The 13692-nt window shown below is 36.0% G+C and overlaps 1 protein-coding gene and 1 pseudogene across 2 annotated transcripts; both read right to left on the bottom strand.

Moving 5' to 3' along the window:
• Nucleotides 1–998: 998 nt before the first annotated feature.
• Nucleotides 999–1628, bottom strand: LOC111159149 (annotated as a pseudogene).
• A 1728-nt stretch (nucleotides 1629–3356) lies between these two features.
• Nucleotides 3357–12867, bottom strand: LOC111140709 (cyclin B1 interacting protein 1). Of its 2 annotated transcripts, XM_022492915.1 has the most exons (4): nucleotides 11478–12867; nucleotides 9634–9966; nucleotides 6199–6532; nucleotides 3357–4167 (listed from the first exon to the last, which is right to left on the bottom strand). In XM_022492915.1, the coding sequence occupies exons 2-4, from the start codon at nucleotides 9928–9930 to the stop codon at nucleotides 3965–3967; spliced, it is 834 nt and encodes a 277-aa protein (XP_022348623.1). In that variant the 5' UTR covers nucleotides 9931–9966; nucleotides 11478–12867; the 3' UTR covers nucleotides 3357–3964. The 2 variants fall into 2 exon arrangements, with proteins under 2 accessions (XP_022348623.1, XP_022348622.1); XM_022492914.1 differs by lacking the exon at nucleotides 11478–12867 and having other exon boundaries at nucleotides 9634–10020.
• Between the last annotated feature and the right edge of the window lie 825 nt (nucleotides 12868–13692).

The raw sequence follows: 13692 nt of genomic DNA, 5'->3' as shown, positions 1-13692 counted from the left end.
TAGAGGAGCTGGTGGATTAATGGGTTTGGTTTGGGGGTTTTGTTTTTGCTTTTTATGTGTCCAAACATTTTTTTAATTAAAAAAAAACATGGACTAATTATACATTTAATAAATTAAAATGGTGGTTTCTGATTGCAAGAAAAAAACAAAAAAAGCTTTCGTATAAGAATCACTGTAAAGTTACAATGCAAATACATTTTTTATTGTGAAAAGGCATAAAATTTCCTTTATGGGCAACTTGTCATTTATCCATCGTATAATATCAAATACACCCGTACTCCCGTAAAATAAATATGATTCTTTTGAGGGCAAAGAGCCAAATCAAAGACATCATTGAGGAAAAACTTGAATAGTAGACTATGAATTCTACAGAAGACAAAAGCTCTAATTTTAAATGTCTTTAAACTCCCTAATTCCTGACAGGGTTCTCAGAATATAGTTTCTCAGTTAATGAGTAGCAAATTGACTTACTGGTTAAATTAGCAACTCTGGAGCTTTCTGACAACAGTATAAAATAAATGGATAATTCGGAGTAACTAGCTTTTGGACTTTAATTTAGTTACTTTGAAACAACATAATTTAGTACCAAATGTTTAAACAGCCATTAGAATTGCTAAACTGTGAAATCAGCCTTATTTATATCTGATCGGGTATACAAAACTCATCAATTTTTTCCTGAAAAAAACAAAAAAGCAGTAGAAATCCCAAAGAATAAAGAAGAGACTAGTAATTAGGAGTCACATTTATGGATCTAGCACCATCATTCCAGTCTTAGACCATCCCAAGTGGCTAGAAGGAGGAAGGGAAGAGATGAGCATGTTGGAAAAGGATAGTTCTTAATTTATGGCCCATTGGTACTCTAAGCCAACACAGGATCTAGCAGAGAGGAAAATCACTGAGGCTGGAATTTAAAACAAAAAAACTTTTGGCTCAGAGGGTAAGGAGGCACTCAAGAACAACAGAATCAGTATATCCAGAAGGCCGTGCTGGAGTCCACGTCATGAACTAGGGAATTTCTTCTTGACGTCCAAGTCCTTTTAATTTCTATAAGTTTTTTTAACCAGGTGTGATATGTCGTAATTCTGAGCCAGATACATTCCAACCACATTACCAAAAGTACATCCAAGCAGGAACTAGAGCAAGGTTATATGCTAGAAGTGTGCAAAGGATGGCTAGAAACTGATTTTCATGAAACGGCACTGCTGCAAATCAACTTAACCCAATGCCTGTAGCTCAAAGAAGATGCTCTATAATCACTTTTGAGTTTATAAACTTGTTCTTTTCCCAAATCCTGGAAACTTCTAATATTCTCAGGTTGATTGCATGTATCTTTTTGTTCCATATCTTTCTATTTATACCAAGATTATAATACCACCTTCCGCACCAAAAAAGGACAGGTTCAGACAGTGTATGCCTATGTTGTAAGTTTAAAACCTTAAGGGAAATGTAGTACAATGGTAAGGTAATTTGTCTGAATATTTTCCAAACTTGACAGTTATTTTCTATATCAGAGGGATTTCATCATTTTGAACACACTATATTAATAATTCTGCTATACTCAGAATGGTATCATGAAAGTCATAACTAATAAACTAATAGTATATCAGTACATTAATATATACCAACATATTGATAGACTATGTCTAGAAGGATAAATAAGAAACAATGACTATCTCTGTAAAAGGAAATGGGGACCAAGAGTTGTCAGTAGGCAAAGAAAATGCTTTTGCTGTGTACACTTTTGAACTTATCATGTGCATGTACCTATTTAAAAATAAACATAATTTTTACATAAAATATTAGTTGCTTCCACATAGACTATCTCTGAAAGAGACACAAGATACTGACAACAGTAGTCGCTTTCAAAAAAGTGAAGTGAGTGACTGGGGGACAGGGTGAAAGGGAGACCTCACTCCATGCTTTGTTTTACACTTTTTTTGAATTGGTGTCATGTGACTATATTAAACTCTTCAATAAGTAACTAATTAAAAGTAGCATGTATAAGTCCTAAGAAATTCTCTCTACTTTTTAATTATAGCTTATATGTATTTCAAACTGATCCTATAAACCTAACACAAGAAGCAAAGTTTCAAAGCAGAAGTAAATCATAAATAAACATAAAATTATTTCCCCACCATTTTCTAACAAAATTTAAACTGCAGAGAGAAAAATACTTTGTAATGTAATCTATAAAATGTGTTAACAGCTATGAAATGGGAAGAGATATTTTAAAACTCTTTAAGTGAAGACTTTTCATCCTCTTTCTGATATACCATTTTAACTTTGGAATAAGTAAAAAATGTTTTTGAAAAAATTTTATATTCTATACTACTAAGGAAGAAAACAGTACTTGCTATCCAATTATGTAAAGCAACGATATTCACTTGCTTTCCTATGACTCAATATAAAATATCCTCAAATACATTCAGTATGACTTTATTACCCAAATATCAAAGGGATTTGGTATTTAGAGTAATTCTACTATAATTCCTCCTACACCAATAGAAATAAATAATAAAATTCAAGAGCTAGAAAAGGTCTATAGGATAATTTAATTCAGTCCCTCATTTTACAGATTCAGAAGCAATCCCAGAAAGTTTAAATTCAAACTCAAAACCAGCCTATGGGGAGAAAACATAGTTAGATCCTAGATGTTCTGCTTTTGCAACCAGTATGCTTTCAAGTCATGCCACTAAAAGGATGTACAGTAACTGAAAGTATTTTTCAAATTTCTTTCTTGGCTTTATGTTTGTTTGTTTGCTTTTTAAGATTTATTTAAGAGAGCACATGTGCAGGGGAGGAAAGGCAGAGGGAGAGAGGAGACCTGAAGCAGACTTCCTGCTGAGTGCACAGCCAGACCCAGGGCCCTATCTCAGGACCCTGAGATCATGACCTGAGCCAAAATCAAGAGTCGGACACTTAACCCACTGAACCACCCATATGGGCCAGCTCTACGGTTTAAATAAGTTGTTTGTGATAGTGATCATAAATGCTATTTAATAAAGGAAAACAAGGAATAAGTCTTTAAAGGTATTTTAATTAATATAATCTCTTGAGATCAATAACATATTTTAAGTTTTCTGTGGTAAGAGTGCATCCCTAAATAAGGCACTGCTGTCAGAAGGGTGGAGTCATTTCATTTTAAAATAAATGCCAAAAAATCAACTTTACAAAATAATTTTATCAATGTGAATTTTTTTTTTAATTTCTTTTCAGTGTTCCAGAATTCATTGTTTATGTACCACACCCAGTGCTCCAGGCAATACATGCCCTCTATAATACCCACCACCAGGCTCACCAAACCTCCCACCCAATGTGAATCTTTTTTTTTTTCAATGTGAATCATTTTTAATTGTAAATATAGACTTAACATACAAGCATGAAATTGTATTCTTATTCACCAACATGAGCACACTCCAAACAAATTAATACAAGGGTAAATACAAAAATACATACAAATAGATGTACATACCCAAATAACAAACTACAAAGATTCACCTGCCACTTCCTGAGAACAAAGTCTCTGCATAAATATACTGGAAAATACAGCAAAATATCAATATAAAGGAACACAAATACACACACACACACACACACACAAATACACACATATATGCGTAAATACCAGAACACAAAGTGACATGCAGACATATAGGTGCTTATGTACATATACATAAACACCTAGTTCAGTCAGAAATAACACAGACAGAAAACAAATGGTGATCTACAAAACATGAAAACTCAACAGTCACAATAAAATTGGGCTCAATACAATGCTCATACTTTAAATAATGGGAAAAAAAAAAAAGCCAGACCCTAAAGGGACTCCTACTGGCACTAAGTTTCTCATAAGTTGAAAATGTAATAACACACAAAGGTTGGTGACTCCTATCCTAATCAGAATAAAGATTATTTGCTAAATGAGATCACTAACAGTGAACAGAGAAATATTCTGTAAAGTGAGCTAAATTCTTTTTACTTTAAAGGCCCTGCTAGAGATTTGCTGCTGCTCTAATTCACGACTTGGGGAAGCAAAACTAAAAAAGCTGTTGCTGGGTTCAGGTGCTGTGGGAGACCCCACAAAAAATGGTCTGAAGTGAAAATCTCCATCTCCACCACCCCGATTTCGAACTGGTGTACCGTCCAAAGGAAACTTGGAGTTGTTCCCTAGAAAAAAATAAGTGAAAAACTTAAGCATCTATTTCTTCACAGATCTTTAGAAACAAAACACAATATTATTTAAGAAATTTTTTTATTTAATAAATATTTTAACAGAAATCAACTCCTATGAGACTGTAAAATATAAACCTAATTTTGGATAAAGAAAGGGCTATGATAGCTCCCACTCCCTCCATGACCACAGTATATACCATATCTTCTGCTGTGACACAGTTTCCAATAGCCATGACCTCATCAGCCAAAGTAATTTGACACAATGAAATATGTTTTTAGTAATGCTAGAACTTATAATTCATAATCTTATTCATTGTCTATGTAATCTACTTCAAAGGAATATTGTGTGTGTATAAAACCATTTGACCCAGTGCTTTAAGAATAATTTTTCTTTTAAAGATTGCCATAAACACTCTAAAAAATATATGACAACTATGAACAATTGGCATATACTCATGATCCAAGATCAATTAGAATAACCTTAAGAAAAATCAGACAATAGATCTGATTAAATAAGCATTTAACAACTTTAACCGAGCCGTTCTCTGGCTTCTACAAGTTTTAAAGGGAACATGTAACTAACTAAAGGCAGAGTGTGGACTATATCTGCTTCAAGCCAACAACTGTAGCAAGAGGTGAAAGTAAAAAGTTAAGTGTTCAGGGACGCCTGGGTGGCTCAGTTGGTTAAGCAGCTGCCTTCGGCTCAGGTCGTGATCCCGGCGTCCTGGGATCGAGTCCCACATCGGGATCCTTGCTCGGCAGGGAGCCTGCTTCTCCCTCTGCCTCTGCCTGCCATTCTGTCTGCCTGTGCTCGCTCTCTCTCCCTCTCTCTCTGACAAATAAATAAAATCTTTAAAAAAAAAAAAAAAAAGTTAAGTGTTCATAAAATGTGGAACAGGAAAGAACTAGTAAATATGAAAGAAATTAAAATAAATGTGGATAATAACGAAAAAAATATCTACAGTGTTAATATACAATAACATTTTGACTATAATTATGATTAACTGAAAGTTAAGCAAAAATTTATTTTTGTTTCAGTTCTTCTATCTGATAAACCTCATCTCATTACTTCCTGTCTTTTCTAGGATATCTCCTTCCCACTAAATCTTTTTCTTCAGCCTATAATTCAAAAAATGCATATTTAGGAAAGTCAAGTACAAGAAACCTCACTTTTTTATATGCCAAAACTAACTAACATTAATAGCATTACAAAAATCTATTGGATTCTGTTATATCAAGAGTAGTATAAAGAGGGGGACTCAGGAAGAGATACGATATTCATTGCATTTGCCAAAGCACCTAGAAAGCAAAAAAGTACTGGCATCTTCCTAGATTGTACACTTCCAGAAAGCAGGAATCCTATCTGGATAATTCTTATATCTCATTGCCTAGGATTATGTCTAGCAGCTTAGCACATGAAATATGTCTGATAAATATTTGGTAAATGAAAAAATTTGAACCAAACAACCAACAATAAGTTAAGAACGGTGCACTCAGTATTGCCATGTGAAAGAAACCAAACATGGCCCTTTTGAGTGTGGGCTCTGAAGACAGTTCTGTGACCTTGACCAATTTACTTAAATTTTCTGTGCTCAGTTTTCTCATCTGTAAAATAAGGATAATAATAATAATATTAATATAATAATAATATGATGTACATGAAGTTTTGAAAATAAGAGGAATACATGTACAACTGTAACAGTGTCTAGTATTTGGTAAACAATCAATAAATAGCAGCTAATATTATTATTATTACTGCAAGGAAATAGCTTTCCACTTAAAGTACCAATATGAAAACTTTTACTTTGGAGAGATTTTTTTCTCTGTTTACATTGAAGATGTAATTTAATCACAAACAAATAAAATAGATAAAAGCAAAGATGCACATGTTGAGACATGGATGAAGAATCTGGAGCTTACTACCACTTTACGCCTTTGGAGTCTCCACTAACTTCCTGGAACTGTGCAGAACACAGTGTGAAAGATTTAAAGAACAGTTATTGGATATTACATGTTGCTTCTTACCTAACGGAAAGCCAAAAACACCAGACTGTGCAATCATGGATGGCTCAAGGGTACTTTCCTGGTTAGCAATAGTGATGTTTCGCAGCCTAAGGCTATCATAGAGGCCTTGGAGCTTTTGATACTGACGATTTCGCTCCATAAGTTTCTCAGATATGTCACTGAACTTTTTCTTATATTCTTCTAGCACTTTCTTCATAGAGGTGACCTCCCCCTTCATAGAGGTCAATTCTACATCCTTGCTCTGTATTTGCTGAGTATATATCTTTTCCATCTGTTTCAGATGGCCCTCAGCCTTGCTGAAATTATATTCTTGATAGAGACGCTCCTGATGTACCTGTCCCAAGACAGGAAAAAAAAGACTTTTAAGGTAATAAATATAGTTATATATTGTAAAACTTTAAATGTAAAAGAAAAAGAAAGACTTACACTGGGATGTTATTAATTTAACATTTAGAACCAGGTTAAGAAGGAATCCAGATGTACAATAGGATGGTTATTATAGTAAATAATACACTGTGTCACTAAATGCATAGGAAAAAATTCTGAAGGAATACTCTCAAACTACTACAAATATACTAACAAAAAAAAGGATTTGTCTAACCTTAACAAGTGACATGTAGTCTTAAGGTTTTTATGAAATAATTTCATATCTCAAGTAATCCATACTACAGAGAGCAGATTATAAGATAGCCTCCAATTAACCCTGCCTCCTTGTACTCAGATCCTCTTTTTGAATGTGGACAGAAACTATGACTGGAATACAGGAAAAATGACAGGATGAACACACTACATAAGACTATAAAGTCTGCCTTAGCACATTCTCTCTCTTGGCTGGCTTTGTAGAAGCAAGTAGCCATATTACAAAGGGCAATAAGCCAAGTTACCGAGAGCACTTTTTGGGCAATAGCCAGCAAAATACTGAGGTCACACTGAATCTAAACATAGACTGTACAACCTTCACAAAAATTGACTCAATACGAATCAAGACCTAAATGTAAACACAAAACTGTAAAATTGCAATATGATAACAAAGGAGAAAATCTAAATGATCTTGGGTTTGATGGTGACTTTTTAGATGCAACACCAACAAGCACAATCTACAAAAGAAAAAATTGATAAGCTAGACTTCATTAAAATTAAAAATTTCTGTTCTGCAAAAGATAATGTCAAGAGAATGAAAAGACAAGCCACAGACTAAGAGAAAATATTTGTAAAAGACATTATCTCATAAAAGACTGTATACCCAAAACATACAAAGAACTTTTAGAACTCAACAGTAAAAAGGCCAACTTAAAAATCAAACTAATAAAAGATAACTGAAAAAAGAAAATTTCTGTAACATCTGAGTTAGATATATAGAGAATTCTTATCAATAAGAAAAAACCTATAGCAATTGAAATAAGCAAACTGAAACAGGCAATTCATAATAGAAAAATTCATGAAAAAAATACAAGAAAATGTTTTCATCTAAAAGTCATCCAAGAAAGGCATATTAAAAGATAAACAAGATTCTACTTTACTCATACTAATTGGTGAGTAGAAAGTATGGAGAATCATGCACCATCATACACTTAAGGGAACACAAAATAATATGGCCTAACTGGAGGGCAATTTTAAAATACTGCAATTTTGGGAATGCCTGGCTGGCTCACAGCATGCTATCTTGATCTTAGAGTTGTGAGTTCAAGTCCCACATTGAGTATAGAGAGCACTTAAAAATGAAATCTTTAAAAAAAATTAAAAAATAAAATAAAATACTGCAACTTTTAATTTTTTTTTAAATCTTTTTTTAAGGGTGCCTGGGTGGCTCAGTGGGTTAAGCCTCTGCCTTCGGCTCAGGTCATGATCCTAGAGTCCTGGGATCGAGTCCCGCATCTGGCTCTCTGCTCGGCAGGGAGCCTGCTTCCTTCCTCTCTCTCTCTCTGCCTACTTATGATCTCTCTCTGTCAAATAAATAAATAAAATCTTTAAAAAAATCTTCTGTTAAGATTTTATGTTTCTCAGAGAGAAAGAAAGAGAGCACAAGCAGGGGAAACAGTAGAGGCAGAGAGAGAAGCAGGGTCCTCGCTGAGCAAGGAACCTGATGGGACTCATCCCAGGACTCTGGGATCATGACCTGAACCTAAGGCAGACGCTTAACCGACTGAGCCACATAGGTGTCCCCAATTATTTACTTGTTTATTTACTTATTTATTTAGGAGAGAGAGAGAGAGAGGAACCTAAGGCAGACGCTTAACCGACTGAGCCACATAGGTGTCCCCAATTATTTACTTGTTTATTTACTTATTTATTTAGGAGAGAGAGAGAGAGAGGAGCATACAGGGGAGGGACAGAGGAAGAGAAAGCATCTTAAGCAGGCTCCACACTCAGCTTGGAGCCCAACTTGGGACTTGATCTCACGATCCTGAGATCATGACCTGAGCTGAAATCAAGAGTTGGATGCTTAACCAACTGAGCCACCAGGCATCCCAAAATACTGCAATTTTTACAACTTTGAAATGTATTCATCCACTTTAAGGAATTTAAATTAGCAAAAAATTAAATGTGGAATTTGATAAGAAAGCTCATCACCACTTTTTTTATAGTGTGAAAATAAATTATGATGCAATACAACTATTAAAATTATAATTATAGGATAGCTAACTTTAAAATACCTAATAAAATATTCATAAGCATAATGTCAGCTTTAACTGATTATTACCCTTACTTTTAGACAAAATACATATTTATGCACAGAAAAAGTCCAGCAATACACAAACAAATATATCACAGTGATCTTGGAGTGATGGAATTATGGTTCATTTTTTTTTCTTTCTTTTGGATTTCCAAAAATTAACCTATTACTTAAAAAAAATTTATTAGGGTTCCTGGGTGGCTCAGTCAGTTGAGCATCTGCCTTTGGTTCAGGTCATGATCCTAGGGTCCTAGGGTCCTAGGATCCAATCCCAAATCAGGTTCCCTGCTTGGAGGGGAGTCTGCTTCTCCCTCTGCCTCTCCCTGATACTTGTGCGCAAGCTCTCTCTCTCTCTCTCTCTCTCTCACACACACACACACACACACTCTCTCTCTCTCTCTCTTTTATACTCTCTCAAATAAATAAATAATTTTTTTTTAAATTATTTAAAAGAGTGTTTTCTATATATTCATAAAAAATGAGGGATGCCTCGGTGGCTCATTCGGTTAACCATCTGCCTTTGGCTCAGGTCATGATCCCAGGGTCCTGGGATTGAGTCCCCCATCAAGGTCCTTGCTCAGAGAGGAACCAACTTCTCCCTCTGTCTGCCGCCCCCCCTGCTTGTGCCCTCTAACAAATAAAAAAAAATAAAATAAGATCTTTTAAAAAAAATGAATACAAACACAATGAAGGAGAAACATTAGAAACTTCTACATATGCGTCAAATCACACTCTCCAAAAAAACAAGCCTAAGCACTAACCTGATATGTCCAGAATGCCAGTGCACGGGAGCTAATGTCCAACACAATTTCCGGTCGAAGTCCTGCCAATACCATGGCTTTATATTCCTCTGATGGACTGAGTTCTGTGCGGACAATGTCTAGCTTTCCAGAAAGGGTACTATTGCAGGCAGGGCAGATAGCTGGTGACCGACTAAACTCACCACTGCCATGCTGATCACAGAAGATGTGAGAGCAGGCAGTGACCCATGCATAACCAGAGAGTTTGAGGCGACACTTGCGATAGTTACAAAGCAGCATGTCTTCACACAAAGACATAATAGAGAGTCAAGTCTCCAGATGCTGAAAAGAATCCTAATAAGAGGTAAATGAAAAAGTGAAATAAGTCAAATTTCAATGAAATGAAATAGAGCATGTTTTCATTTTATTATGATAAAATAATGTATTTTATTGTTTGCATTTATTATAATCAATATATTGATTTCAATCACTTGACAATATTAACTGTGCTCCTTTATATAAACCTCTAGAAAGCCCATGAAAAAAAAATTTAAAGAAAAAATTAAAGACACAAGTGATCCAAATCTTACTAAAACCAAAAATAATATGCACATGGAAAATAAAGTTTAGGAATATTTACAAAGTACAACTAAAAATTAATCAGTGCCTTTTGCCATTCCTCAATGCCTAAACAAAAAAGCTAAATTTATACCCATCCATAGTTTGCCAGAATATTTCAGTACCACTTCTCACGCTTGGCGGATATAAGTCCAGGCACCAATTTCAGCCACTCTTTAGGAAAAAGTGTTTTTTAAGTTACAGTTTTAGGTTTTTCATATACACTGATTTCTCAGATTCTTTACCTGTGTTGCCTTACCTAAAAAAGAGTAATGATATGATAGTATTAAATGGAAAATAATTTAATTTGTTCCAGCAAATGACCATTATGAAAACTGAAAATCTGAACAAAAGCTGTTTACCATCAAGTAATTCACCTATTAATATAAATACTATTGAATGCTATACTCTCAGTAAAGAAGTTTGTGAAACTAGGGTGCCTGGGTGGCTCAGTTGGTTAAGCAACTGCCTTTGGCTCAGGTCATGATCTTGGAGTCCCAGAATTGAGTCCCGCATCAGGCTCCCTGCTTGGCAAAGGGCCTGCTCCTCTCCCTGACCTCTCTGCTCTCTTGTGCTCTCTCCCTCTCAAATAAATAAATAAAACCTAAAAAAAAAAAGTTTGTAAAACTAAATAAATACTCATAAATAAATAAATACTCTTCTGTTATTTTTCAATACAGTGTCCACTCTCACTGGTTTTACTAATCCAAACTGGACAGCAATATTATGGATATACCAAAATCATATGTTATATGAAATAACTTTGACACACCAATTACACACCAAGGAAAACATTCATATTTAACACATTTATTAACCGACAAATTCTGTCAAGAATGTTGCCTTGATCCAAAGGGGGGGAAAAAAAAATGTTGCCTTGGTCACATGGGTCGATGAGGGCACTCTGACATCTTTACCCCTAAGTACCCACTGCGATAGTCTCCAACGATAAATGGCACCTTGCAGCGCGAATTATGAGGCCTATTTTACCTCCAGCAGGATAACAGGCACAGGGGAAGCAGAAGAGCTGGGAAGTTTTAAAGCTGAGAGCTTTCTCAGGCAGAGCGGAAAGTGCAGCTAATTCCAAATTTTCCCCGACTCGGGGAAAAGCCAATTCGGTAAATTTTAAGTTACTGAAGACCAAGTTTTTAAGAATTGGACTTACGGAAAGTTCACTTGAGTTCTTTCTGCTTTCTGCACTGTACAGAGAAAATAATAACAACAATAATACAAATAATATATCCAACCTGAGGGGCCCAGAAAAAGCGCGGGAAAACGCCGTCGCCTCCACAACTCTAGCACTACACGAGCGAGGATTCGCGGTACCTCTCCAGTACGACACAGAACGCATGCGTGGGGTGGCCCTGGAGCCCGCTGGGTGGTGGGCACACGGCTTCCGGCCGCGCAGGATCCTGGGACCGTCAGGCTGTGGCACCTGGATTCAGGCACATATCCCCACGCACGCGCGTCTCAGGCGCTGTGAGGGCATGACTCCCACTGAGCATGGTCCGGATTTCCCACATGGGAGCCCCGTGGATAGGTCATGGAGTACCCTTTACTGCCCTCAACTGGCACAAAAGGTAACATCCTAGGCTATCCTGGGTATAACATTTGAGGTTAGAGGCTCCTGAATAAGAGCAGGACAGGTACAGCTGGGAAGCTAACAGGGCTAGCTTGTGCGCCTGAGTATACGCGGGTGTTTGTCCTGGGAGCTCTTGGGGAGGACCGGCTGGGCAGCACAGACTTGCTAAGTTGTTTAAAGGAAAAGTCCCAGAAATTTGAGATACCTGTACTTGGATAGTTATCACCTCCATGTTGAGGTAGATTCTGCCGTTTTATTTTTCAATCCATCTTGATAAAGACATCTTTCTAGCTTTTACACATCCTCTATATACATTTAAAGAAAATAGAACTTTTCCTTCGTTTAAATCTGTATTAGGAACATTCATTACAGCGCCTGTAACGAAGCGAGAGGATCAGGTGTCAGCTTTTTTGAGGTGATCTGCCTGCCTTTTTTGAGGTGTCCGCTTTTTTTAGGTGCTCTCCTGGACCTACTTGTAATTGTTTAAATGTTTGTGCCTGTTTTACCCCAATGCTATTACCTGTCACTTTCTTTTCTGTTCTTTGTAAACTGTGTGATTTTTTGCTCAATCTATATGAGTTCATTAGAATCCATATTGAAACTAAACTGAGAAGGGCTTGAGGGGTTCTCAGAATACAAGCCTTAATGCTGTCTTTTGTGGCCAGCCACCTATCCAGATGATGTGACCCCATTGTGAATTAGTAAGACACAATCCAATGAATCAACAACACAATGGATACCAAAGCCCTGCAAACCTCTTTCTGGGTAGTGAATTTCTAACCCATTCTTCTTCAAACAAAAACCTATCCTAATTAAACAATTTTCTGCTAGTTTTCGGTCTACTTAGCGCTTGTTCACAGTACTTAGAAAAGGTCATCTTGACCTCTGCATACATTTCCTAAAATGTCTTGAAAGTTTAGAGTGGTAACTTAATTCCAGTGGTACAAATTGGATTCAAACAAAATTGGGGTTTCATGTGTAAACTCCTCACATCTATTTTGGCTATCTGAGCCTTTTGTGCATTTTCTGATTTTTAACAATGCCAAATGTAGTACAACAAAAGAGTACAATCTCAAAGTTAGAAAACATAAAGCATTCAAATTCAGCCAGAACCTAATTTTGTGATCTAACTTACCTTTGTACTGCAATATGATCTCTTCTACTTCTTCATTAAGACAACTGATTCCCCAAACCTTAGTGTTCCCCACAAAATTTTCCCACTAACTCAGTTACAAATTTCTAAACCATTTGGCCAGAAGTTTGTAGGAGTAACATATATATGTGTGTGTAGTATGTACATGTTATGTATGTATGTATACTTTTTTTTTTTTGCCAACATGTTTTGGCAGATAGAATAAATGGGGGCAGGGTGCTACAAAGTCTTAATATCGCAGTAATCTGGAACACCAGGACCTGAACTAGCCTGCTTCTCAGTGGCACTGTGTACTCTTCTGTTATGGCATAGACAAACCCTTCATTGGCTCTTTTCTAGAGGGCTCCTGGGGATGATACTACTGAACTCAATCAAGGCTGAAATACAAAGACCCAACCACCAAAAAGAGCTTTTTTAAAAATTTTTATTTTTTATTATTAAATATTAAGCATACAAAAAAAATGTGTGAAGAATGAACATCACTCAGCTTTAATAAAATGAAATCCTTCTCACATTTTATATTATTCCTCACATAGCCAGATTGTTTTGGTAGCCATTCTTCATTGACTCTTAATGGGTCAGGCATCATAATTAGGTATCAAGAGTTTAATTTTTTTTAAGATTTTATTTTTTAAATAATCTTTATATCCAAGGTGGGGCTTGAACTCACAACCCTAAGATCAAGAGTTGTAGGCTTTACCAACTGAGCCATCCAGGCTCCCCAAAT

Source organism: Enhydra lutris, unplaced genomic scaffold (assembly GCF_002288905.1).
Source record: "Enhydra lutris kenyoni isolate GAN:26980312 unplaced genomic scaffold, ASM228890v2 scaffoldscaffold4, whole genome shotgun sequence".
Taxonomy (NCBI): domain Eukaryota; kingdom Metazoa; phylum Chordata; class Mammalia; order Carnivora; family Mustelidae; genus Enhydra; species Enhydra lutris.
The sequence above is the reverse complement of the archived record's forward strand: the minus strand, read 5'-3'. Positions and strand labels throughout refer to the sequence as shown.

What these genes read in the sequence shown, in the direction of transcription:
- LOC111140709 (XM_022492915.1), bottom strand. Translation starts at nt 9,930, where the DNA reads ATGTCTTTGTGTGAAGACATGCTGCTTTGTAACTATCGCAAGTGTCGC. An exon ending in TGGCATTCTGGACATATCAG is followed by an intron (nt 6,533 to 9,633) that starts GTTAGTGCTTAG and finishes GTCTTGGGACAG; the next exon opens with GTACATCAGGAGCGTCTCTA. An exon ending in TGTTTTTGGCTTTCCGTTAG is followed by an intron (nt 4,168 to 6,198) that starts GTAAGAAGCAAC and finishes ATTTTTTTCTAG; the next exon opens with GGAACAACTCCAAGTTTCCT.